This window comes from Schistocerca americana, chromosome X, assembly GCF_021461395.2.
Source record: "Schistocerca americana isolate TAMUIC-IGC-003095 chromosome X, iqSchAmer2.1, whole genome shotgun sequence".
NCBI classification, from domain to species: domain Eukaryota; kingdom Metazoa; phylum Arthropoda; class Insecta; order Orthoptera; family Acrididae; genus Schistocerca; species Schistocerca americana.
The window spans coordinates 184234615-184260264 of NC_060130.1; the positions used below are offsets into that span (position 1 = coordinate 184234615).

General features: G+C 38.0%; 1 protein-coding gene across 3 annotated transcripts in view; it reads right to left on the minus strand.

The window, feature by feature from the left end:
• The window catches only part of LOC124554764 (cullin-5), a 243311-nt gene that overhangs the window by 87268 nt on the left and 130393 nt on the right, over positions 1-25650 (minus strand). For all 3 annotated transcript variants that reach the window (XM_047128412.1, XM_047128411.1, XM_047128413.1), the window contains exons 8-9: positions 19490-19657; positions 12319-12453 (exon numbers count right to left, since the gene is read on the minus strand). In XM_047128412.1, coding sequence (XP_046984368.1) covers positions 12319-12453; positions 19490-19657 — 303 coding nt within the window. The remainder of the gene's footprint in view (positions 1-12318; positions 12454-19489; positions 19658-25650) is intronic.

A 25650-nucleotide genomic window follows, 5' to 3' on the forward strand; every position in this document is an offset into this window, starting at 1 on the left:
AAATTTTTGGTATTACACCTTGATAATAAATACAACTGGGAGGAGCAAACCATAGAACTGCTACAGCAAATAAATAAATCTCTATTTGCAATGCCAATGTTGTCAGACATAGGAGATACAAAATTGTAAAAGCTGTCAGATTATGATTACTTTCGTTCCACAATGTCAAATGGGATTATTTTTTGGGATAACTCATGAATTCTAGCAAAAGTTTTCTGGGTCCAAAAATGTGCAATAAGAATTCACTGTTATATATACATACTTAAAAAAATAAATAAAATAAAAAATTATATTTCTGAAAAAATAAATTGTTATCCTAGTTGTGCTTTGAGTGCTACATTCAAAACTGTTTTTAGTTTTTTCTGTCAGGGATAGTTTATTAATAACCAAAATTTTATTCCTCTTTTCTGATTCTAATACAGTGCAGCAAACATTAGGTGAAATTCGATAAAACAAATTCATGTTTTTATGATGTTATAAGTTCATCACATTAATGGAAAGTGAGAACTAATATATAACACAGTAATCTTTGCTTATACGCTTTGTAGCATTTATTTGACATGAGAAATTACAGAAAATTAACTGTATTGTAATGCACATCACTTGTTCTCTTGTATTATGAATCTTTCTTTTCTCGAATGATAGTCAAGCAATAATCTGCTAACATAGAAGGTACCCACTTCCCTTCATAATGCCTTTCTATGGTAGAAATGTCTTTATGGAATCTTTCGCCATGTACATACGATACGTCACTACAACTCTCTGTGAAGTAGTCCAGAGGAGAGTCCATCATATGTACCTTCAAAGACATATTGCACCCCAGATCTTGATATGCTTCGATCATGTCATTCACCATTGCTTTGTAGTTAGTAGCCCTTCTTCTTCTGAGGAAGTTTTCTGACACCATCTTGAAACAGTCCCATGCTGTCTTTACTTTGTCAGTTAAATATGCTTCAAAATTTGCATCTTTCTGCAGCTCCTTGAGTTTTGGGCCCACAAATACACCATATTTTATTTTTTGCAGCTGAAAGACAGGCGAACCTGGTAGCTAGAAATGCAAACTCTCTGCCTGTTGGATCCATGGCCTTTACGAATTTTTTCATTAGGCCAAGTTTGATGTGAAGCTGTGGAAGTAGTATATCTTCAGGAGCTATCAGACATTCACATTGTACATTCTTTTCGCCCACTTTCCATCTCCACCTAGACCATTTCTTTTTCACGTAGTGAGAATGTCTGTCTCGACTATCCCACTCGCAAAGAAAATAGGTATACTTCGTGTAGCCTTGTTGCATTCCCAGTACCACCACAATTACTTTGAAATCTGCACATATTTTCCATTTGTATTCATTGTATTGTAATGAATTTAGCATCCTTTATAGAAATTCATAATTGTCTTTGGTCAAGCTGGCATAAGCTACTGCAACAGATGGTATTTTATTTCCATTATGGAGCAAAACACCCTTAGAGACTTGTTTTCGATGCATCTATGAGAAGTCTCCACTCCTGTGAAATATAGATGAAGTTCTGCACTTTCATTAAGCCAGCAACATCACTGCAAAATATCAGTGCTCCGTCAGTTGCAAAACAGTGAATAACAGCATGTTCTATGTGCCTGAACACACTGATTTTAGTACTTTTGTGGACTAAATTACACTCTTGTTACCTTGAACCAAGCAGCTGCACCTTTTGTTTACTTAGCCTAAATCATTTAAGTCTGCTTGTGTTAACAAATGTGGTAATGACTCAGTTGTTCAGTGATACAAAGGATCATCATCTGTGATTTCTTCAGTACTACTTACTTCACTGTCACTCCGAATATGAACTGGAGCTCTTGAAGGTACTGGAAGGCTGTCAGAATGCTGCACTGGCATTTTGCTGAAGGCAGATCTGGGTAAACAATGTGCCTCTTTGATTTTTTGTTTGTAAAACCCTGAATTTTTGTTACAAGAAATAACAGTCAGTAACGTGGTCCTTGGGTTCTCTCCACACCATAGGCATAGTGAACAACACCGCATTTTCTCTACCTTTCCACCACTGAATTAGTTTGCAGTAACATGTAGCACAACAGAAATGTTGTGCCAATTCTTTATCTTGGTCTTCTACCTCTACTCCAGAGAAATGTTTATGCGTTTTCTAAAGACTGTTGAAATTTTCTTCCTATATTTGACAAAGGTGAACTTCCCACAGATATAGCAGATTGACATCCACGACGACATGGCATTTCTGAAAATTTTAAAATATCTCTTCACTAATACACCTGTACTACATTGACACTAGAGAACTACAGAAACGCTGATATGTAAAAACAAGCAGTCAATTTACCTTCAGCACGAGGCTAAATCAGTTTAAACACAGGAACTTGTAAGTTCAGCTGTGCTCAGAAATATGATAGAGACTGTTACTTGTCAGCCAAAACACCCACTCGTTAAGATTGACACATAGTATCCCTGATGACGATATTTTGTTTACATATTTGAATTTCTCATGGTAAACTGGTTTAGAAGCACACACTTTAATATCAGAAACAGAATCCATATCGAACAGTGTATTTGTGGTGTGTGCTCAATAATATTCTGCACAGGCATGTTTAGGGAACTAGGACTATTAAATTCTGCTTCCCAATATAGTTATTCCTTAATGAAATTTGTCAGCAAAAATATCTATTTTTGAAACTAATGGCAATGGCTCAGTTCATGAACCAGAACTAGAAATAAGAATAATCTCCACAAATATCTTAAGTCACTTACTTTAATCCAAAAACGTAGCCATTACTCATGGACACACATTTTCAATTACTTGACAGCAACCATTGAAAGTTTTAGTACCAATAATAATCAGTTAAATTAAAAACGAGAGAAGTGGTGGTGGTGATGGTGGTGGTGGTATAAGGCAAAGTTCCAGGCTGTGTAGCTAGCTCTACAACTAACATTAACTGAGCTTACATAAAAAGTAATGTGATGAGCCAACATCCACCCTTTAATGCCAGCATCCACCCTTTAATGCCAGCAGAAGACAATAAGATTAAAAATTACACAGAAACATTGTCCTATCATCATAAGGCAAATAAAAACATAAGGACCTGAAACTGGGAATAAAATGGAAGTGGCACAACAATATCTGCTGGAAGGAGGAACTAAGGCAAACCAAATAAAATACTGAAAAGAGCTTACATAATATGGATCCAACAGCATTCCGGCATACACAGCATGGAGCATTGCATACAGCAGACAAAATGTAAAGATAATGCAATTGAGGACACAAGATAAGTCACAGACCTCACAGCCAGCCACACAAACAGAGCCATAAATACAATATTACACAACCACAGTAAGAGACATTAAGGGTAGATGTCATTGGTTAACCAACATATTTAAGAAAAGAGGTTGCATCACTAAATTATGGATGTAGGAAACAATAAATTAGGTAAACAGTAAAATTATTAAAATTAAATTAGTGAAATTATAATGATAAAATAAGCAGAAACAATAACATTTAAAATGGAAGTAAAACATATGTCAGAACACACAAAAAAATAGTTAGAAGATAAAGGAATGACTAAAGTAGCATCACATTCACAATAAAGAACTACTGATGTGTTAGTATAGTGGGTACCATAATAAAACTGGTTTCTGCTAACCAATTGATCATTCAATAATCTATTATTCTCTGCACCGGAATGCCTAAACATTAACATTTCCATTTCTTCTAGAAGATTTAGCTTTTCCCCTTTCAACATTGGGTCTGGTGACCACTAGATTTGAAGTGTTCAGCAAAAGCCGAATGTTGTTTAATCTGTCTTTTTTATTAAGTTAAGTAAATGTTCACTAACTCTTGTTTGAAATTTCCTACCAGTCTCACCCACGTATGAAGCTTCACAGTTGACACCCTCAATTCTATACACCCATAAATCCACATACTTGTCTTTTGTAGAAACCACATACTCATCTTTGGTAGGTAGTTAATTATGGATGAATCCAATATGTATTTTATTTGTTGACAAGAAGGTGATGTCCCAGCTTTGCAAGGTCATACGACAGCGTGCCTACAAAAGGGGTTTTGATACGTCTAGCATTAGTGGGTAACAGACCTAGTGGTAATTTAGATACATCAGGACTAGTTTTTTGTTGATAAAGATCATCTATAATATTAGGGTTGTATTCGTTGCCCATTTTAACATATCTAAGGTTAGGCAATCCTTTCTCAATGGAAGATCTGCGATAAGGTAAATCAATGATATGAAAAAGCTCATCTCACGATGATATGAATGACAAGAACAGGAACGAACAGTGGAATTGTTTGTTGTTTGTTTTTGAAAGATGTCAAATTTGGCACAATCTCCTTCTAGTTATAATTGTAGATCTAAATAACTGAGAATCTCGTTGGCATCCATTAGCTTCTATGTGAGGGGCATCCAAGGGAGTAGCGAATTAAAATCTCCAACTAGTCCCAGGACATCTTCCACAATACCATCAAAGATAGTTAAAATGTCATCAACATATTGCCTACAGAAATGGATCTGCTTGGATCTGTCTGTGCCATTTCTAAAACAACCACATTCTAAATGATTAACAAAAACAATTTCAATGCAACCTGCTAGAGCGCTACCCATGACTAGGCCCTTGTGTTGCTTATAAAACTGATTATTAAATGAAAAATAATTATATGAAGTGATTTATTTCAGTAGCAACATCGTTTCAGTGACCTTATCTACAGTGAGTTGATGCTGTCTACGGACACTGTTTTCAATAAGGATAATAGTCTCATTAACGGGGATATCTGTATATAGATTTTTAATATCTAAAGACACCAGAACATAGTTGGATTTGTCACACAATAAATTCACCACCTCTTCCCTGTTATGAATTGCAAAATTTTCTTCAAAAATCCGATTTTGTTTCAACAAATGTACTAAATATTGGATCTCCTGTGTTCCCTATCCCATTGGAAATTGGGAGAATTGGACAGGCTGATTTACGAGTCTTCACTTGCACACATAGCGTAGGGGCTTTATGGTTTGTCACTTTCATCTCTGCAACAACATTAGGGCCTACAATATTAGGGCCTACAATATTAGGGAAGGCCTCGAGACAAGTTTTTAACTCTTAAGCATATGACTCAGTTGTGTCAACATCTATTTATTAAATGTTATTGTCTTCAAAAAAGGACAGTGTTTTAGCTAAGTAGTCTTCTTTATGAAGAACAACTGAAGTATTACCCTTATCACCACAAATTAACATTGCATTATCCAATCTTAGCTTATCATTCTGGTATTATGTAAGTAGAAGATATTCTTTATTTTTAGGTCCAGTCTGACTAGCCTTTTGGGTTAATTCACTTGGTCTACGCTTTACTTTTACCTTGTTGGTCTTACCACATAGGGTGGCATCAAGAGCGATTTTCAAATCTGCAACTAAGGCTGTAGTGTCCTTTTCATTAGCCTCAGATGATTGCAATACTATAAAGCTTTATTCAATAGCTCCATTTCTTGCATACTGAACTCTGTTTCAGTTAGGTTCACCACCCACTCGGCAAAGGGAAAATCTTCTGCTGTAATGGCATATTGCTTCTTAGTGGGGTGGTACCCAGATTGTTTTAGCTTATGCAACTTCTGACCATGCGTTTGAGTGATCGATTGGCTAGAGTCTCGTAAAATATAATTAAGAATTTTTGGTAAATTATCTAAAAGATCACAGGTTAATAACTTTACAGCAGTAGAATACGCTTTGTACGATAAAAGATTGAGTTTGTCTTTCTCTTTATAAAATTGCACAATTTCACTGGAAATCCTTACTACAGTTCACGAAGTCTTTACTGGGGTGCTAATCCTTGCATCTGTTCAAATATTCACAAATGTATACAAGTAGTAAACTCCCATGGAGGCACCATTCGTCCAATTGTATATTAACAGAAGTCTTCATTAATGTTTTCCGCATATGTAATTTAGTTGTACGACCTCTTTTCGTAAGAAAGTGTATCCAACATAATCTACCCTTAATGTCTGTTACTACAGTTGCATAACTCGTCTTTATGGCTCTGTGTTTGCATGGCCGGCTGCAAGGTCTGCTATATCTTGTGTTCTCATTCGCATTATATTTACATTTCATCCGCTGTACGTAACATTCCATGCTGTGTATGGCGAAATGCAGTTGGCTCCATATTGTGTAAGCTCTTTTAAATACACTCCTGGAAATGGAAAAAAGAACACATTGACACCGGTGTGTCAGACCCACCATACTTGCTCCGGACACTGCGAGAGGGCTGTACAAGCAATGATCACACGCACGGCACAGCGGACACACCAGGAACCGCGGTGTTGGCCGTCGAATGGGGCTAGCTGCGCAGCATTTGTGCACCGCCGCCGTCAGTGTCAGCCAGTTTGCCGTGGCATACAGAGCTCCATCGCAGTCTTTAACACTGGTAGCATGCCGCGACAGCGTGGACGTGAACCGTATGTGCAGTTGACGGACTTTGATCGAGGGCGTATAGTAGGCATGCGGGAGGCCGGGTGGACGTACCGCCGAATTGCTCAACACGTGGGGCGTGAGGTCTCCACAGTACATCGATGTTGTCGCCAGTGGTCGGCGGAAGGTGCACGTGCCCGTCGACCTGGGACCGGACCGCAGCGACGCACAGATGCACGCCAAGACCGTAGGATCCTACGCAGTGCCGTAGGGGACCGCACCGCCACTTCCCAGCAAATTAGGGACACTGTTGCTCCTGGGGTATCGGCGAGGACCATTCGCAACCGTCTCCATGAAGCTGGGCTACGGTCCCGTACACCGTTAGGCCGTCTTCCGCTCACGCCCCAACATCGTGCAGCCCGCCTCCAGTGGTGTCGCGACAGGCGTGAATGGAGGGACGAATGGAGACGTGTCGTCTTCAGCGATGAGAGTCGCTTCTGCCTTGGTGCCAATGATGGTCGTATGCGTGTTTGGCGCCGTGCAGGTGAGCGCCACAATCAGGACTGCATACGACCGAGGCACACAGGGCCAACACCCGGCATCATGGTGTGGGGAGCGATCTCCTACACTGGCCGTACACCACTGGTGATCGTCGAGGGGACACTGAATAGTGCACGGTACATCCAAACCGTCATCGAACCCATCGTTCTACCATTCTTAGACCGGCAAGGGAACTTGCTGTTCCAACAGGACAATGCACGTCCGCATGTATCCCGTGCCACCCAACGTGCTCTAGAAGGTGTAAGTCAACTACCCTGGCCAGCAAGATCTCCGGATCTGTCCCCCATTGAGCATGTTTGGGACTGGATGAAGCGTCGTCTCACGCGGTCTGCACGTCCAGCACGAACGCTGGTCCAACTGAGGCGCCAGGTGGAAATGGCATGGCAAGCCGTTCCACAGGACTACATCCAGCATCTCTACGATCGTCTCCATGGGAGAATAGCAGCCTGCATTGCTGCGAAAGGTGGATATACACTGTACTAGTGCCGACATTGTGCATGCTCTGTTGCCTGTGGTTCTGTCAGTGTGATCATGTGATGTATCTGACCCCAGGAATGTGTCAATAAAGTTTCCCCTTCCTGGGACAATGAATTCACGGTGTTCTTATTTCAATTTCCAGGAGTGTATTTTTCTTGGTTTGCCACGATTCCCCTTTGCAACAGATATTGTAGTTATACTTGGCATTTTATTCAAAGTTTCAGGTCCCTTATGTTTTTATTTGCCTTATGATGATATGATGATGTTTCCTTATAATTTTTATCTTAATATCATATGTTGCAGAGACGGCTACACAGCCTGGAACTTTGTCTCATAGTACTCCCATCCCCCATTCGTAATGTACCTACACTATGTGATCAAAAGTATCTAGACATCTGGCTGAAAATGACTTACACGTTCGTGGTGCCCTCCATCGGTAATGCTGGAATTCAATATGGGGTTGGTCCACCCTTTGCCTTTAGGACAGCTTCCACTTTCACAGGCATACATTCAGTCAGGTACTGGAAGATTTCTTGGGGAATAGTAGCCCATTCTTCACAGAGAGCTGCACTGAGGAGAGGTATCGATGTCAGTCGGTGAGGCCTGGCACGAAGTCGGCATTCCAAAACATCCCAAAAGTTTTCTATAGGATTCAGGTCAAGACTCTGTGCAGACCAGTCCATTACAAGGATGTTACTGTTGTGTAACCATTCCGCCACAGGCCACGCATTATGAACAGGTGCTCGATCATGTTGAAAGATGCAATCGTCATCCCCGAATTGCTCTTCAACAGGAGGAAGTAAGAAGGTGCTTAAAACATCAATGTTGGCCTGTGCTGTGACAGCGCCATGCAAAATAACAAGGGGTGCAAGCCCCCTCCATGAAAAACACAACCACAGCATAACACCACCACCTCCGAATTTTACTGTTGGCACTACACAAGCTGGCAGATACCACTCACCTGGCATTCGCCGTAACTGTATCCTGCCGTCAGATCGCCACATTGTGTACCATGATTCGTCACTCTACACAATAATTTTCCACTGTTCAATCGCCCAATGATTACACTCCTTATGTCCAATGTTTATACTCCATACACCAAGCGAGGCGTCGTTTGGTATGTGTGGTTTATGAGTAGCCGCTTGACCACGCAATACAAGTTTTGTCACCTCCCGCCTAACTGTAATAGGACTTGCAGTGGATCCTGATGCAGTTTGGAATTCCTGTGTGATGGTCTGGATAGATGTCTGCCTATTACACATTATGACTCTCTTCAACTGCCTGCGATCTCTGTCAGTCAACGGACAAGGTTGGGCTGTACACCCAATCACCCGACAAAGTTCGAAGTCCGTGAGTTCCACGGAGCACCTCATTCTGTCCCCTTAACTACTGAGGTCAATGGTATGGAGTACCTAGCAGTAGGTGACAGCACAATGCACATAATATGAAAAATGTTTGTTTTTGGGGGTGTCCGGATACTTTTGACCACATAGCATATGTCTGATAATGTTGTTTTACACCTCTAGGTTAATCTCCAGATGCTCCACAAGGGCAAAACGTGTCATTAGCAATAAATAGATAAAACAATTTGCCATCAAGACTGTCTTATTTCAAGAAATTCATAACTGCTTGCTGTACCAGGTGCCCTGCATGGAATGGAATCAGTTTTATAGTACGTAAGTCTTGTCAAATGATTTTTCAATTTAGTACTTTTACCCTTTAAATGAAAAAAAGTTTTAAATTTTTGTGACTCATTCCACATCAATGTGTATTCTTGTTGTTCTGCTACAATCTGCATCCGGGAGGATCGCATCACTATGGATTAATTTGAACAAAAGTACATATAATCTAATAGCAGTGTGTTCCTAGTAAAGCTGTATCCATGGGTGGAGTGCATCTCTTCTGAGACAGTAGGACTGCATACCCAAGCCCAATTGTGCACGTGAACGAAAGTGAATCCCTCTTCACTGAACTATTAATTCATACGTCAGAAACATTGTACCTAGAATGTGAGATGTAGTCTGTAATCCAACTATTGTTGTGCTTTGAGTAATTTTTTCTTTACTTAAAAGATTGGGGAAAGAGTATTTCTTGAGAAAGACAACTAGAGTGTAGATTTCTTTGGGAAGTAACTAAAGTTACAGTAATTAAAAAATGCAAAAGGTAACCATTTACATACACTTAGTCATATTGATTGATTGTCAAAGTCTAGTTTAGCAGACCTTCAGTCATACTGCACCATGTCATAACAACAAAGAACTAGAGGTAGATAAAGCTGTACTAGTTCCATTCAAAATATAACCGCTGAACAACTACGTGAGAGAGCTTTTGCTAAATGAGGCACCATCTTTATTGTTTACACATTTCCCCTAACCCCCACAGAAACCAGACAGAATGTTACAGTGCTTGTCTCTGACAATTTGTAAGACGAGAGCAGTTTGTCAAGCACCATCTACTCTCAGTGGTCATGCATCCACCTCGCCAGTCACTGATCGCACTTCCCCAACATACTGCACTGTTCTGCCATTGCCTTTGTCGACCAAAACTTACTGTAAGGCAAGAACTTCAAGCAAAACTCCCCTGTAACTATAACCATCCACAAAACATTGAAATTGTAAAGAATGCCTGTGAACACACTTTATTATTAGCTAACAAAAACTACCTTCCCTTAGCCTATAAAGCCCCTTTCATTTGCACCACCTGTCCACAAGAGCTTTCAGTAAATCACGTTTGTAAAAGTCAATGCTCTACTGTGCAGAAGCGGGATGGGTTGTGCAGGAGCCATCCATTTGAAAGGAGTAGGAATGAATTATTGTAATATTTTTATTTTAAATCTTAACTTCTTATCTCTGAAGAATTCTTTTGGATGGTGTAAGTAAAGAAACCAATAGTGTTAGGACCATTTGCAATACAATAGTCCTCTCTCTTACATTTTTTATTTTATTTATTTTTTTTGTATGGTACCAGTCACCGAACTGGAGTAGGTGGTGGTGGTGGTGGTGGTGGAAGAGGAATGTACGGGACCTACTGCAGTCGGGTCACTAGTGTCACCTATCCCATCAAAGACAGGCACCTGTAAAACCATTCAAGTGATCTAAAGCTAAGCTGCAACCTCTGTGCTGTGTTTTATGTGAGCATAACAACCAAGAAGCTGCCTGTCCTCATGAATAGCCACCACCAAACTGCAGCCAAGAAACAGCTGGACCATTCAGTTGCTGAGCATGTGGCCCAACACAACATTCTTCATTTTAATTATTGCTTCACAGCCTGTGCCCTTCTACCAGTACCTGATTTTCTCAACTGTGCAAGTGAGAACTCTCCCTGCAATATATTCTACTTTCCCATGACCCTCCTGGCCTCAACCTTTGTTACTCATTGTCTTTCCACTGACCTATCCTTTTCCCTATTCCCAATCGAGCACAACACAGCCCCACCAATGCAATCACAGTCTTTCTACATCTCCCCTTTTCAGGTCCCCCCCCCCCCCCCCCACCTCTAACCACCCAACTGCAATTAACCTAGTTGCCACACCCTCTCTCCATCTCAGCCCTGTATGGGGGGGATCATATTTCAGAAGAAGGCCTTTTGGAAACTAATGTATTCCACATAACCCCAAAATGCAAGCAACAGCCACTAGAATATGATACACATCACATGCCACAAAAGATAAGCAGTGTCAATTTCTCACATTGTGGTAGTACCCTGCTACTCAACAGGTATGTTTCTCTGACAAACTTCTTATAAAGGAGGAGGATAGTCCACACAACAACATATTACCTGACTGTGAAGAAACTTTTTTCGTGAAAACCTTTCTGACAGCAGTAACTCAACCTGCTGCACGTAGGCCACAGCTTGTGCTTGATGAGTACTATAGCATCCTCCGTCTAAATACAATCCTCATTGGCAAGCATTTCCAAACTCATGAAGAACTGAGAGTAGTGGTGAGAGTCTATAAAAACTTATTACACGCTTACTCTAGCACATGAAGGAGTGATTTGTGTAGCCAAACAACTCTGATCACCATGCTTGAGGATTAAGAGGCTCTGACAGACAAACTGTTATTTATCCACTTCACTGTTAAAGTTCACAGTATTTTCTTATATCGCAGTTCACGCCAACTGATTTAAGAAATAACAACTTCTTACTGAAAATGAGTTTAATGCCTGTCAGCACATTTAATTCTTTGGCAAAATCTACTTCTCACCAGAATTTGGGAATACACAGGGTAGGCAAATTAAAATTGGTCTGGAAAATATTTCATGCATTTTAAGATCATCCACATCAGGTGCACAAGATGGAAGTTGGGTTGCCTATCTTAAGGTGTATAAAATATCTTACAGACCAGTGTGTGTGTGTGTGTGTGTGTGTGTGTGTGTGTGTGTGTGTTTTAACTTAGATTTAGTTAAATGCACAAGCCTAGTGAAAACATGTTGTTTGTGAACCATCTGGCACCTCTGACAATATAAATAATTATTGTAGACACAATTAATAGAATACACAGTCAACTAATTAATAAAAAAAAAAAAAAACTAATGAAGTAACCCACATTGTACGGTTCAAACTGCTGAGTGTTTGCAGAAATTGAAAATAATCCAAACCAGTTTCAATACTAACATTTTAATTTTTATTTTTTGTTACATTAAACTGCCTCTGCAGGACAGTACTTATACCAATACTTGTGAGAAGGTTTCTGTGTGAAAACAAGTTTGGGACCACCCTTAAAAATTTTGAAAATCTAAGTTGTGGAAAATTGTTGTGTAGCGTTACAGCTTGTGTGTGCAGGAATTACACATTTAGAATGTTTCATCACTAGAAAGACTTACGTCGTATTTCATACCAGAACTAAGCATTAAGTAATGAGAAATTTATTATATCTTACCACATCCCGCAGCTTATTCTCGATCTCATCAGATGTCAGCTTTTTGCTCAATGGTGTTTTCCTCAATAACATGTCACAATAATTTGCTAGAAGTTCAGGACACTTTGATTCTGGCTGGGACTTGAGGCCTGCACTCTACATTGATAAAAATACATTCACTGAACCAGTAGTAGTAGTAGTAGTAGTAGTACACTCAAACAAAATTGTATTATAAATGGAGGGAAGTACAATGAATTCTGGAAATATTAAGAAATGTCACTCTGATTCTGTATTTCTAAATTAAGCAAGCAATCCCTGTGGTAGCATCAAATAGGGTAGAAGCTAATCATAGGTATAAGTACAATGTGTCACCAAGCTCAGTGGCTGTTTATTAATGTAAACTATTTAAGGCTGAAGAACAAACAAACAGCATTTTTGTTCTACTACTACTACGTCTTTATTTTGAACTGATTTTACATTTAGTGGGCCATTGTCAGGAAACAAATGATGATGGCTCAACAAGCCAAAAACCGATCTGATAGGAACAAATATTGGTAAAACAAAAACACAGTTTTACTTTTTCAACCTTAAATATGTAGTTATTCTACCATATGATGTAAGAATCCACAAATAAAGGAAACTGAATTAGATTCTGGTCATAACTAAATAACACAAAGTATAACACTTCAGCAAACAATTGCATTTACACAATGGAGTGGGGAAGATATACAGTCTCTTTCATTCAAATGTTAATGACTACATATGTGTCATCGTTTTTGTTATCCAAGATATGCTGATACAAAGTGAATATGACATTACTTTGTATTTATGATGAAATTGCATGCAATTGGAGTCCTCACACCCAACATCAGCACAGAAGGGGACTGTTCCTCCAACAAATTCAGCGGTCCCATCCAGGCTTTTAACAGTTCCTGCCCTGCATCAACCTCTGCTCAATTCTATCCCCATTTCCAATTAAACTGCTCTGATACCCATCGGTTTTTCTTTGTATCTCTCATCAGACCTGGCCCTCAACAATTCTTGCTGTTCCTGCTTTTACTATTTACTTCTTTTTTATTTTATTCCTTGGATACCATTTCTTGCAAACTCTCCCCCTCCTCCTCACTCCACCCTATTCCCTTCTAATCACATACTCACTGTGTAAGCAGGCTCTGTTCCACCTCTCCTTATTTGATAGGCCTATGTTCCTCCAACACTGCTACATACAGGTAGTGAAAGTCTGTTCTCTCATCAACTCCTGTCACACCTCAACATTCCAGTTTTAAGTGGACACGTGGCACTTTTGCAGTTCAAGATAATGCATGTGAGTAACTGTACTGAAAGTTGGAGAGTGGACAATCCTGGGTCTCTATACATGTGATACACAATGGACTCATCATCAGGAAAAAGGACACTGCCAACTGCCTTCAACACAAGAATAAAACCTTTTAAGTAGCACCTGCTTTGCCCCAAGACTCCACTACCGTGACACTTTTAACACAGGGTGTTTCAAAATGAATATACAGGTTTTAATGCTTTGCAGTATTTATTGCAGTCAACTTACAATTATAAATAATACATCAAATGAAAGATTAACTAATTTTTTCTTACAAGGCTTCAATGTGAGCACCATCAAGGTGTGTGTCACATAATCTGCATCTACATGGTTGCTCTGCAATTCACTCTTACGTGCCTGGCAGAGGATTCACCGAACCATTTTCATACTACTACTCTACCATACCACTCCACTCTCGAATGGCGCGTGGGAAAAAGGAACACCTAAATCTTTCTGTTTGAGCTCTGGTTTCTCTTATTTTATTATGATGATCATTTCTCCCTACGTAGGCGGGTGTCAACAAAATATTTTCGCATTCGGAAGAGAAGGTTGGTGATTGAAATTTCGTAAAGAGATCTCGGTGCAAAGAAAACTGCCTTCGTTTCAGTGACTGTCACCCCAACTTGCGTATCATATCAGTGACACTCTCACCCCTATTGTGCAATAACACGAAATGGGCTGCCCATCTTTGCACTTTTTTGATATCCTCCGTCAATCCTACCTGGTAAGGATCCCACACTGTGCAGCAATATTCCAGCAGAGGATGGAAAAGTGTAATGTAGGCTGTCTCTTTAGTGGGTTTGTTGCATCTTCTAAGTGCTCTGCCAACAAAGCGCAGTCTTTGTTTCGCCTTCCCCACAATATTATCTATGTTTTCTTTCCAATTTAAGTTGCTCGTAATTGTAATTCCTAAGTATTTAGTCAAATTGACAGCCATTAATTGTTGCAACAATGCTGTTTCTAAGTCAGGCAGATCATCTGGTAGCAGAAGCACATACATATGATCCTTTATGAGCCCCCAAATGTAAAAATTGCATGGCTTCAAATTGTGTGTGAATGTGGTGGTTATGTAAAATAAGCCTGTCATCTGGTGCCTAGCGGCAAATCCAGCGGTTGGGTATGTCATTGTTTAATCAATAACATACTAAATTATGCCAGTGAGGTGGTGCTCCATCTTGCAGCAAAACAAAGTTCCATGGTTAAACTTCTTCCAATTGAGGAAAGAACTGTAGTTCTAGGGCATCAAGATAAAAACATCAGTTACAGTTAACAACAACAACAACAACAACAACAGGCAACCCCACAGTTAAAGTTCCAGACTTTCATCATTCAAGAACAGTGTAGGTACAGCTTAACAGATACTGGACTGAAGAAGGTATGTGCAAATATAACAGGGAGAAGTGGGGCTTTTTCATTGACAGTATTGTAAATATGACTACGGCGACGTACAGCAGCAGAAACTTCCCTGGTAGAATCAAGAGTCTACACAAAGCATCCAATTAGGCACTCCACTGGGCTGAATCTTCTGACATTCGTGTACAGTCTGGGCCATTTGGCATTTGTATATGTAAATACTGGCACATGTGTATTTTTTGTTTAAATGTGTATTGGATATGTTGTAATTGATGCACAATATCATAATAAACTGAAAAAGAAAGGCCCATAAAGCTTCTAACGGGATATGGCACAAAAATCATTCAATTTAAGAGTGTCTCATTGCAACTGTAGCATCTCGTGGGGATTTGCTGACCCCAAGACATGCACATTGTGTGTGTTCACATTTACACTTAGGTGAAATGTCGATTCAGCACTGAAGCCACAATCCAGAAAATTTCCAGCAACATTTCATTTGCAAAGTTGGCACATAAACTGTAGTCTGCAGGCTTTAGAACTGGTACAAACTGCAAACAATATGGCTGTAGTTGTAAATGTCTCCTTTAAATTCTCCACACAGGCCTCACTGGAACTGCTAATTCACAACTAAATTTCCGAAATGATTTATTGGGGTTACACGTGAAAGACTCACTCATTAAACACATTCTTCAGTTACTCTTGGTCATTGAATGCTCTTCCCTTTGTGCAAATGTAGACACACAAAACAGAGTTTCTCTTTCGTTTTCTGTCTTTTTTGTAATTGTAAGCTTAATGTGCAGACCAGGGCAGTGCCGTGAAACTACATCAAGAAGGTGTTGACCGTGTGCAAATGGAAAGAGTGGGCAGCGCAACATCTCCTGGAAGACAGAGTTCAGTGCCCCCTGACTCAACCAGCCACTCATCACTGGTCAGCCCAGTTTGGCCACTGACTTTGAGAGAGCATCAGTGCTGAGTAATAGGAAGACGTTACTTAGCCTGTGTACTGCAAGTAGTGATTGATTGTCAAAGTACTAGCACATAAGAGGCACAACAAGTAATGGTTCTTTTCTTTGTACAGATCATTTGGATTCTTGCTACCGACCACCACAAATTCTCTCCTTCCTTGTTTGTGTCAGTGCTGACTCCCACAGTAGCTGACACAATACTCAATGCAATAAATGCGACAAACTGTTAAAAACCTCTTATATTAATCTTGAAACACCCTATACAATCAATTTACCAATGACCCCCACCTTGAGGTTCCACAAATGTGGGAGATAAGTTTAAATGATTTTCTCATAAATTGTTACATCTAGGAACTGCTATGAATGTGGAACAAAAATTTTTTCTTAAATGTAACATTGGTTAATAACAAATAAAATAGTTAAAACTGATATCAACTACAGTGTGTGTGTGTGTGTGTGTGTGTGTGTGTGTGTGTGTGAGATATACAATTCAAATCAACTTCTATATACCTGGTGCATGTGCCACCAGCTCAAATTTCAGTTTACATTCAATCCTAATAATCTGACACAGCCAATTTCTTGTATGTCTTGGTTTTTGTGAATCACCTTAATCTGGTTGTATTTTGACTGTTTGGTTTGGAACTGCACCTTGCAAATTTTAGACATGTTTAGATTCAACCCGTGCTGCCGAAATCAAGTTTCTTAACTGTTATGAACTAACCTATGATTCAGGAATTTTTTTCTGAATCCTGATTTCCAACTTACGTACAAGTATCATCTGAAAACAAAATTGATGGTGAGCCAATTTCACTGATAAATCATAGATAAAGAACAGAAATTTAACTGAGCACAGTATTAAGTCTTTTTGTGCATTCCTGGGATATTGTTTTTCTGTTGGAATAATAATCTGTTCCATTAGGGTGGTTCTTACATGGAACTTCAAAATTTTTGATATTTTTTTTAGACTACCTACCCCATTTCATGGAAAACTGAGCTATGCGATAGTTTGGTGGAAGGGGTAATCCTTGGCCTTCCAAAATCAGACAACATTGCTGAATATTACTTATGCACAAGAAATTCATTATTTATCTAAGGCAGGTCCATTGCTTATTTCATTTTCCTTAACTGCATGTGTTGTCAAACACTGGTCAGGCGACATAACAATTCGGTGACCCAAAGGCAGGCACAGAGATGGCAGAGCCAGCTGAGCCATGCCTCTTTACGAACCACCTCCACCAGCCCCAATATCTTTCACTTTGGAGGGAACGTAACAGCCAAAGCAAGTGCAACATACCCACCTTCATTTTATTTAGGAGAGAGAATTAATTATCTTGATTATTACTTTAATGAAATAAATAGAAATAAACTTCAATCTGTTGAACAAACATATTGTTTTCTTTTACTGTTTGCAAATGTGTAAGTTAATTCTGCACTGAAGTGTAGTATTAGCTCTGCAGGAAGTGATGATTTATTGAAAAAGTACAAATTTGGACACAGCAGCTGAGAAACTGCATGCCAAAGTTAGAAGACAGAAAGGAATGAAAGACATTGGCTGCCAGTGGACATTGATTTATATCAATGGGTAAGATGAAAATTTGCGCCGGGCCAGATTTCAAACAAGGGTCTCCTGCTTACTAGGCAGCTGTGCTGGCCATTACACCAACCGGACACAGTGCGCAACTGCCTAATATGCAGAAGATCCGGGTTCAAAATCCTTAAAATCCACTGTGGCACGAATTTTCAACTTGTCCCATTGATGTAAATCAATGCCCACTTGTTGCTATTCTTTTTAATTCCTCCACGTCTTGACTGATAGTGGCTGCAGGATCATAACGGTATCTGTTCTTTTGGATATGTCAGAAAGAGCAGACAACACATCTACACAAAGTTAGAAGCTCTGCATTGAAATGTGTATTAAAAACTAGCTGAATAGGGTTTTCTGTTCTCTATTAGAGCATTAGTTTTGATTCTACAGCATTAAACACGGGCAGTTTTAGAGGTGCACGTATTTTGATTAAAAACTTATCAGAAAGAGATCTCTCATATTTATATTGCAGGCAGCAGATCTTAATGCTTTAAAAGAGTTTTTGAAGAAATCATTTTCTGTAAAAATGCAGGTTCACTTATTTGATTCATGAAAAGAATTAAAACTGCTTCATTTGCAATCTATGTCAATAAATTCTGAAGTGGAATATAATAAAGAAAGGTCAAAAACCACTTTGGTCCATATGTCTCAGATGTTCAATTTTATTTGATATAATTCACGAGCCTAATAAGGATTATATTGAATGGTTAGAAGAAACACTATTCTCTCTTGTTGCAGCACCATCTCATGGAGCAACTTTCTGCACTCCAGCGCCTATGGTGCAAGGTAGATTGTGAAAGCTATTTATTGTTTGAAAATGTTTATTTTCCATGATGAATCTCAATTATCACAACAAGAAGAGTATGCAATTTGTGATATTTGTATTCTTCTTATCACTTTGTATGTCTAGACAAGATTCTTCAGAGGCTGAAGCACCTTATTTCTATTTCAGTATTATTTCAAAGTATATAAGTAACAGATTGTTGATCATGCTATATCTCATGTGATTTTGCAAAAACTGGAAAATCACTGATGCTACTCGATTCCTTTTCTGTCGCCTCACCCAATTTTAATTTTAATCAATCATCTGAGCGGAAAAAAAGAGGAATATGTCAAAAATTGAAAGTATTTACTTGTTTTCTGTGGTAATAATTCTTGTGCACCTCATGAGGAAGCCAAAATTGGGTGACCATTCTGGAAAGTATCAATACTTTATAATTTCTTTTCTGCACCAATTATAAGCCACAATAGGTTCAAAAATTTTTGGCTCAACTTGCATCTCAGCAGCAATCTATTCCCTGACACCAGCCTAACTGTGACTCACTTTTCAAAATTAGTTATTTTTATTATCTATTTTCTTTGCATGTTCACATGCATATTTGACAGTTTTTGAAAGTGTGTGAAGTTCTCAATTGAGGCGGCAGTGGGCGGAGGGGCGGAGGTTGACAATATTGTGAGTTTGAAAATAAATTCTTTGTGTGAAATTTATTGTTTACATCTTACACAGTCCTGTAATGAGTACTGTTCAAATCAACATATAGAATTTTGAGTTGTTGCACTCTTTCAGTACATCATTCTCAGAACAACGTTAAGGGTTATCAATTGAGAAAACGATGACTATATATGGTAATTAATATTAAACAGTATTCACAATAAACTCAAAAATATCCTTTGTAGTATTTTATTCACTCAGTAATTAACAAGGACAGCAAGATTACACTTAATAGATGGCACTGACAGCTAGAGTTTAAATGATACAAAACCATGGATATTCTTACATGAACCTCTGGAACCAACCACTCCTTCTTATAGATGTCACAGGTATATTAAAGAAAACCAATGTACTAAACAAGACAATAAGAACTCATAGTCAAAGAAGATGGAGAAATAATTTGATGCTAACAAAAAACTGGCAAGAAGTTATAAAAAGTTAATAATGGCACATTAACTTACCTGTTTTGATGGCAGTTCTAGCCTGAACACCTGTGTATCATTAACAACATGCCTATATGCTTTATCCCGAGATGTCAGAAACCTTGGATCATCATTAAAAGCGTCAGAAACTAAAACGCTGAACTGGTGAAAGAGTTCAAGAAGCCTTTCAACATATTTTTCCGAATCCTGCGAACAGAGATTTCAATTAGAAAAACAGTGATTATTATGACAGAATATAATAGTTATAAAACAACTGAAGTTAAAAACCATTAATTTTATGCCTAATATATGGCAACGTAGAGGTACTCATAAGAGGTAAAGTTTCCAATCAGCGAGGAGGAAAAAAATCTACATTTCAGAAAATATAATGCGGATAAATAAGTTTGTCACATCAGGGGTTAGAAAAATTATTTTCTCAGTTAAGTTAAAACAACTAAACAATTGGTATCTGAAGAAGAAGAAGAAGAAGAAGAAGAAGAAGAAGAAGTTGCTGCCACTGATTTTACACAATGGAAAAAGAAATGTGTTCATACATTACACATAAAACAAGTACCTAATAGCAACACACACAAGCTGGAAAACTGATAGCTTGCTGATTTGTTTAAATGTGTGATTACACACACTACTTTCACTTTAAATTTCATAGTCTCAAAATGGATTACTATTGCTACTACTGTGAAAGGAATGAAATCTCTTTCCATCATTTATTTACAAAGCAAGAATTTCATTGTGCCAAAACATCTTTCCAAATTAACTTGGAGAGTTTACAGGAGCTGTAATAAACAATGGCTGACATGAGAGGCCATGTATAGTCGTCAGTACAACACAATTTCATATACATGTACCTTAACCACTCAGTTACTACACCTTAAATATTTGATAGTTTGGAAATGTATATTTTCTCTTTTCCATCAAATAATGCCCCCCTTCCCCATCAAATAATCTCCCCCCCCCCCCCCCCCCCACTCCCCATACACAAAATATTGCATCAAAAATATTTTACCTGAAAGCAGTCTATCTGCACCCACGTGCATGTTTTAGTTGTAGGAAATTTGTTATCTTTCTTCTTGTTCAATAATAACTATCAATAACTGCTGCTGATTTACTATCGGAAATGTGATGCCATTTGTTCCAATCTCATATTTATTTCACATTAAGTTAACTCCAATAATGAAGGTGAACACACAATGTACATACGACATAAGAAGTTTGCAAAAACGGCAACAGATAAAATAGTTGTTCAAAAGCCTGAGTCTAGGAATCAAACAAATTAAAACACAGGTCAGGCTCATTTTCGAGAAATCTGATAGTGTGAAGACTGTATCGAAGTCAGAAAATACTTGTGAACATCATAAGATAAAGGATATTAAGGATGGGAAATGGACAAGTGAGAAATAAATTAAAATGTTTTAATGAAGCTAAATGGAAGTCTGAAGAAACAGACACAAAGGAAGTAAGAAAGTAGAAGCAAAAACACAAAAATAAAAAGTAAAGGAAATGCTGGCCACAATAGTAGAAGGGGTGTTAATATAATATAAGAGGTGGAAGTATGACGTAGAAAGAATCAGGCAATAGAGAACTGTTGATAGGCAATGTCAAAGAGATTAGCATATGGTAAAAGCTGGGAGCAATAAAAACAATATGGACTCCCAAGTCTCAGCCCCTCAAACAACGCACAATTCAGCTCCCACATGGAGAAGTAGCTCATGAGATTCGAATCCCATCTACACTTAACCAAAAATAATCTGCCGCTGCCACAAATTCAATGAGCTCGAATATTTTATTAACTCTCAGACAATATTCCCACAATATTTCCTTATTCTCCCTATTTTTAGAGTAGATACACCAAATAGCTGCTTTTAATGAGTAATCTTTATTTATGACAGACTCTCTCAGCTTTATCACCATTTTCAAGTACTTACAATTACAATTTTGGTGAGAACAGGTATGGATGCCAATGTCATCTACATTAAAGTAGATGTATTGTACTCGTGTTTAGATTTATGTTATGTCCATATTACGTCATTAGTAGACTGTTTTATAACTGTCACTGTTTTAATAAGATGGTAAATGATGTCAAGATGTTGAAAATAAAATGTTAATTATGAGGTAAGAGCAGTTTGACAGTTCAACTCTTACGATATTGCTGTTCATGTGCACAATCTTTGTACAAATATAGTGTCATAAGAGTGGAACTGTCAAACTGCTGTCACATCATAATTAACATTTTATTATCGACATGTTGACATCATTTACCATTTTATTAAGGCAGTGACAGTTATAAAACAATCTACTAATGACCTAATATGGATGTCGTCGTTCTAGGCGTGAGTACAGTACAGCTACATTCTCACCAAAATTGTAATTTCTGATACTTGAAAATGGCAATAAAGCCAAAACAGTCCATTGTAAATAAAGATTACTTATTATAAGCAGCTATTTGGTGTATCTACTCTAATAATCATGTCGTTATCAAACATATACTATACTGCCGGTCCTAAAGAATCAAAATTATTCTCCCTAATTACATACTGTGTTTCAGATTTGAGGACTCTAAAGACAGCAAAAAGTTTTGTTTCCTCTCAGCACTGTGAATTTCTAGAATGCACACCTGCCCTCAATAAAGAGCAAGCCACTGTGTTCTCCCAATAAACAAACAGCCTCCTGAGCTTCTGATGTAATGTCAGAATAAATAAATCTGTGATGCGGTGAAGCACAGTCACAAATTCTGTATTGAAGGCATTTACCTTTGTGACATATTGGCCTGTTACAATTTGCAGTTGCTTGCAAAATCAGCTGGCCTGTGTCACTGTGTGTGAAATTTTCAATTAATATAATAAACTCAAAATGTTTTGATAGCAAAAACAGCTTTGTAAAAATATACCTACACCACTAGTTCAGTGCACTGCAGTGTACTTATGTGATGCAAAATTTCAGTCAGTTTTGATGAATTCTTATTGGTCCTTGTCTTTTGCAAGGAACAGCATCTTCATCTCACGGTCAGAAAACAAAATAGTCCAACTTCAGAACATAATAAAAGGTGTAAGAAAGCCACCATGGAATAAATATCTGTACGTGTGTATGGAAATAACAGTTCCACACAACTAAATTGGAATCCACTGGATACACGTGTGAACAGTGACCGCTGACTATTTAAGTTTAGAGGAGGACAGCAGTCAGCTACAAAACACTGCAGTTTTTTGCAGATCTAGAGTCTGACTATAAAATAGTCATCATTGGTGCTAATATATAAAAAGAGAGAGAATCAGAACAGCTTCAAAATATGTATACAACACAATTATACGAATCCATGTAAGTGGGGACACAGCAGTAATGTATGAACATCAGAGGAGTCATATACGTACCAACATGTGAGAGTGTCAGCTTGTGTCAAATAACACTAGCCTTTACATGGGAGAAACAAAACTGAGGCAGTTGCTTACAACCAGTGCAGATGGCACAAATATGCGTCATGGAGGACTAGTAGTGCCTTCTACTGGAGTGCTCATCCAAGAAGCTACCGTATATTATTCATTGAAGACTGTAAGTAGTAAATGAATCTTAAAATAGGCACAACTAGGATATGCAAATTAAATAATGAATATATAAATGTATAAAAGAAAGTAACAGAGTTTACATGCAAATAGAGTCAAAGGACATGTGGCATCTCCTGTGGGATTACAGTGTGACAAAAGTATTTTGAGTTTTATAATGAGACTAATAAATTAAAATCAATTTTAAAAAGTTTTATACAATGTATTTCATTTGTGTGTGTCAAAAGACACATAGATATATTGAATAAAACCTGAAAAATGCACAGTGAAATAAAACAACAAAATCGTGTGATAAGAGTCACGATGTGCCCTCTCTGAAATTAAATTTAAACAAGGTAATAATGTAAAAAGCTTTATGTTAAAGAACCAAATATTTGGACAAACATTCATTTGCACAATTTCATATTTACATCTGTTACAAAAGGAGCCATTACAAACTTAAAATTTAAAAACAATTTCTTTTCTTTCAAAGATGATTTTCACAGTATGACAATACACAAACCGTAGACAAAAAGCTGAAGCACTTCCCACACCTGATAGAGATCCACCTCTCTGGTGGCATAATATCAAGTCATACTACTAATATGTAAAAACAGAATCATTAAGTGAATTATGAAAGCAGTTACATTGTAATGTCAATTCATGTTAAAACCAGTAAAGGTTACCAGGGAACAACAATCTGGACCAAATAAAAACTGAAATAAATACAAACATCACACTTTTGTGATAAATTGCTGATCTGTTGTATAACCGACTGCCAATGCAGACATTGAACATATTCCTTGTGGGTCAACACACCCTTTCTTTTTGACAAGGTAGTCTTCAAAATGATCTAAAAAGTGGATATATTTTACTAACACCCGCCCATTAAGCAGGTGGGCATCAGAAGGTCTGTGATGGGATAATATCCCTAGCTCTTCTAGGTCCATAAACCAACCTTTCTCGGCATGATGCAGCAGTTTCACGTGCGATAGATGGAGTGCTGTGTCCACTCTCAGTTTGGGGGATGGAAAAATTAGATTCATCTGTGGTATTCTTCCCTTCCAGAGCCAGAGTATTTGCTGAAGTGGTGATCTGTTCTATGCCTGGTCTGTTCCACATAGCATGCATCGCAATCGGGACACTGGATTTTATTTACACCAGACTCGTGAAAGATACTTTCCTTGTTGAAACCATCAGCCAAAACCAGCCTAGATTGTCTGTTGCCAAAAAAGAAATGTTAACTTTATGTTTTTTTGAAGATTGCTGCAATGTTCATGCTAAATATTACATTATATGGCAAGGAAATGTATTTTTTATTCTTGGCTTGCAAATTAATGTTCTCACTTTGTGCTGTGTCATTTTTATATTTACCAGTAATGTAAAATTTGTTTTCTTGTGCAGTTCATTAAATTTAATCACCACCTCTTTAATTTCATCACCACAACCATTTACTAGCAGGAGCAATCGTCAGCATACATAAAATAATACACAATTTTCTTAGCTAAGTTGATGTTCTCAAGAAAATATCTATTCTCAAGGTGGTTACTCAAAGTATCAGCCAGAAGGTATATTTCAAACTCAAAGACAGAAAATCAAGAAACTCATTTATTTCACTATCGCGATAATCTGTTCTGAGCTCCTAGATTATCTATAATGATTTAAATAGTATTATCAACTGGAATATTGGTATATAAATTCACAATATCCAGACACTCTCTCTCTCTCTCTCTCTCTCTCTCTCTCTCTCTCTCTCTCTTCATGATGGTAGTTACTGAAATGTGGCCAATATACTTGCCCAATTCATAACTGTTTTTTACTGTGTACTGATCACTGTAGAGTAACATAGTAGGAATCGATAGGGACTTATATGCAGAAGCGCATAAAAAGTTAAATGATACACTCAAAATATGTTAGAAAATAATTTCATCCAGGGAAAAAACAACAGCTAAGGGTTATGAATCCACATAAACCCACTTTAAGAGCACAACTTAGGGTAAATGGTACTGGGGGACCTACAATAAAGTTGTCTGAAAATGTTTAAATTTCTTGAAGACACATTACCTTTACAGTCAACCGTGCACACAGCACAAAACACATACGAATTGGACAAGTATATCTGTGACATTCCGGGAAACAACAAACATGAAGTTTGTGTGTCTGAATGTTGTGAATCTGTATATTCCCACTGAAGATAAAACTGAAATCATTAGAGGTAATCTAGTAGCTCACAACAGGCTACCATGAAGTGAAATAAAATCATTTCTCAATTTGCTGTCCTTGATCTTTTCAATTTAATAATGAAACTTGTCCTCAAAAAAATTGCCTAAGAATGAGATGTGCCACCTCAGTTCTTCTGGCCAATATTTTCATTAACCACCTTGGGAATAAATATTGTCCACTTAGTTAGCAAAATTGTGCATTTTTTAGGTACGCTGACAATATGGTTCTGTTAGTAAATGGTGGCGATGAAATTAAAGAGTTGGTGATTAAATTTAATGAATTGCGCAAGACAATAAATTTCACATGTGAGGTGGAAAATGATGGTGCTATTAACTTTCTAAATTTAAATGTAAATAGCAAACACAGTTTTTGGATTTTCCATAAGAAAACCTACACAAACCGCATAGCCAACAATTCAAGTCA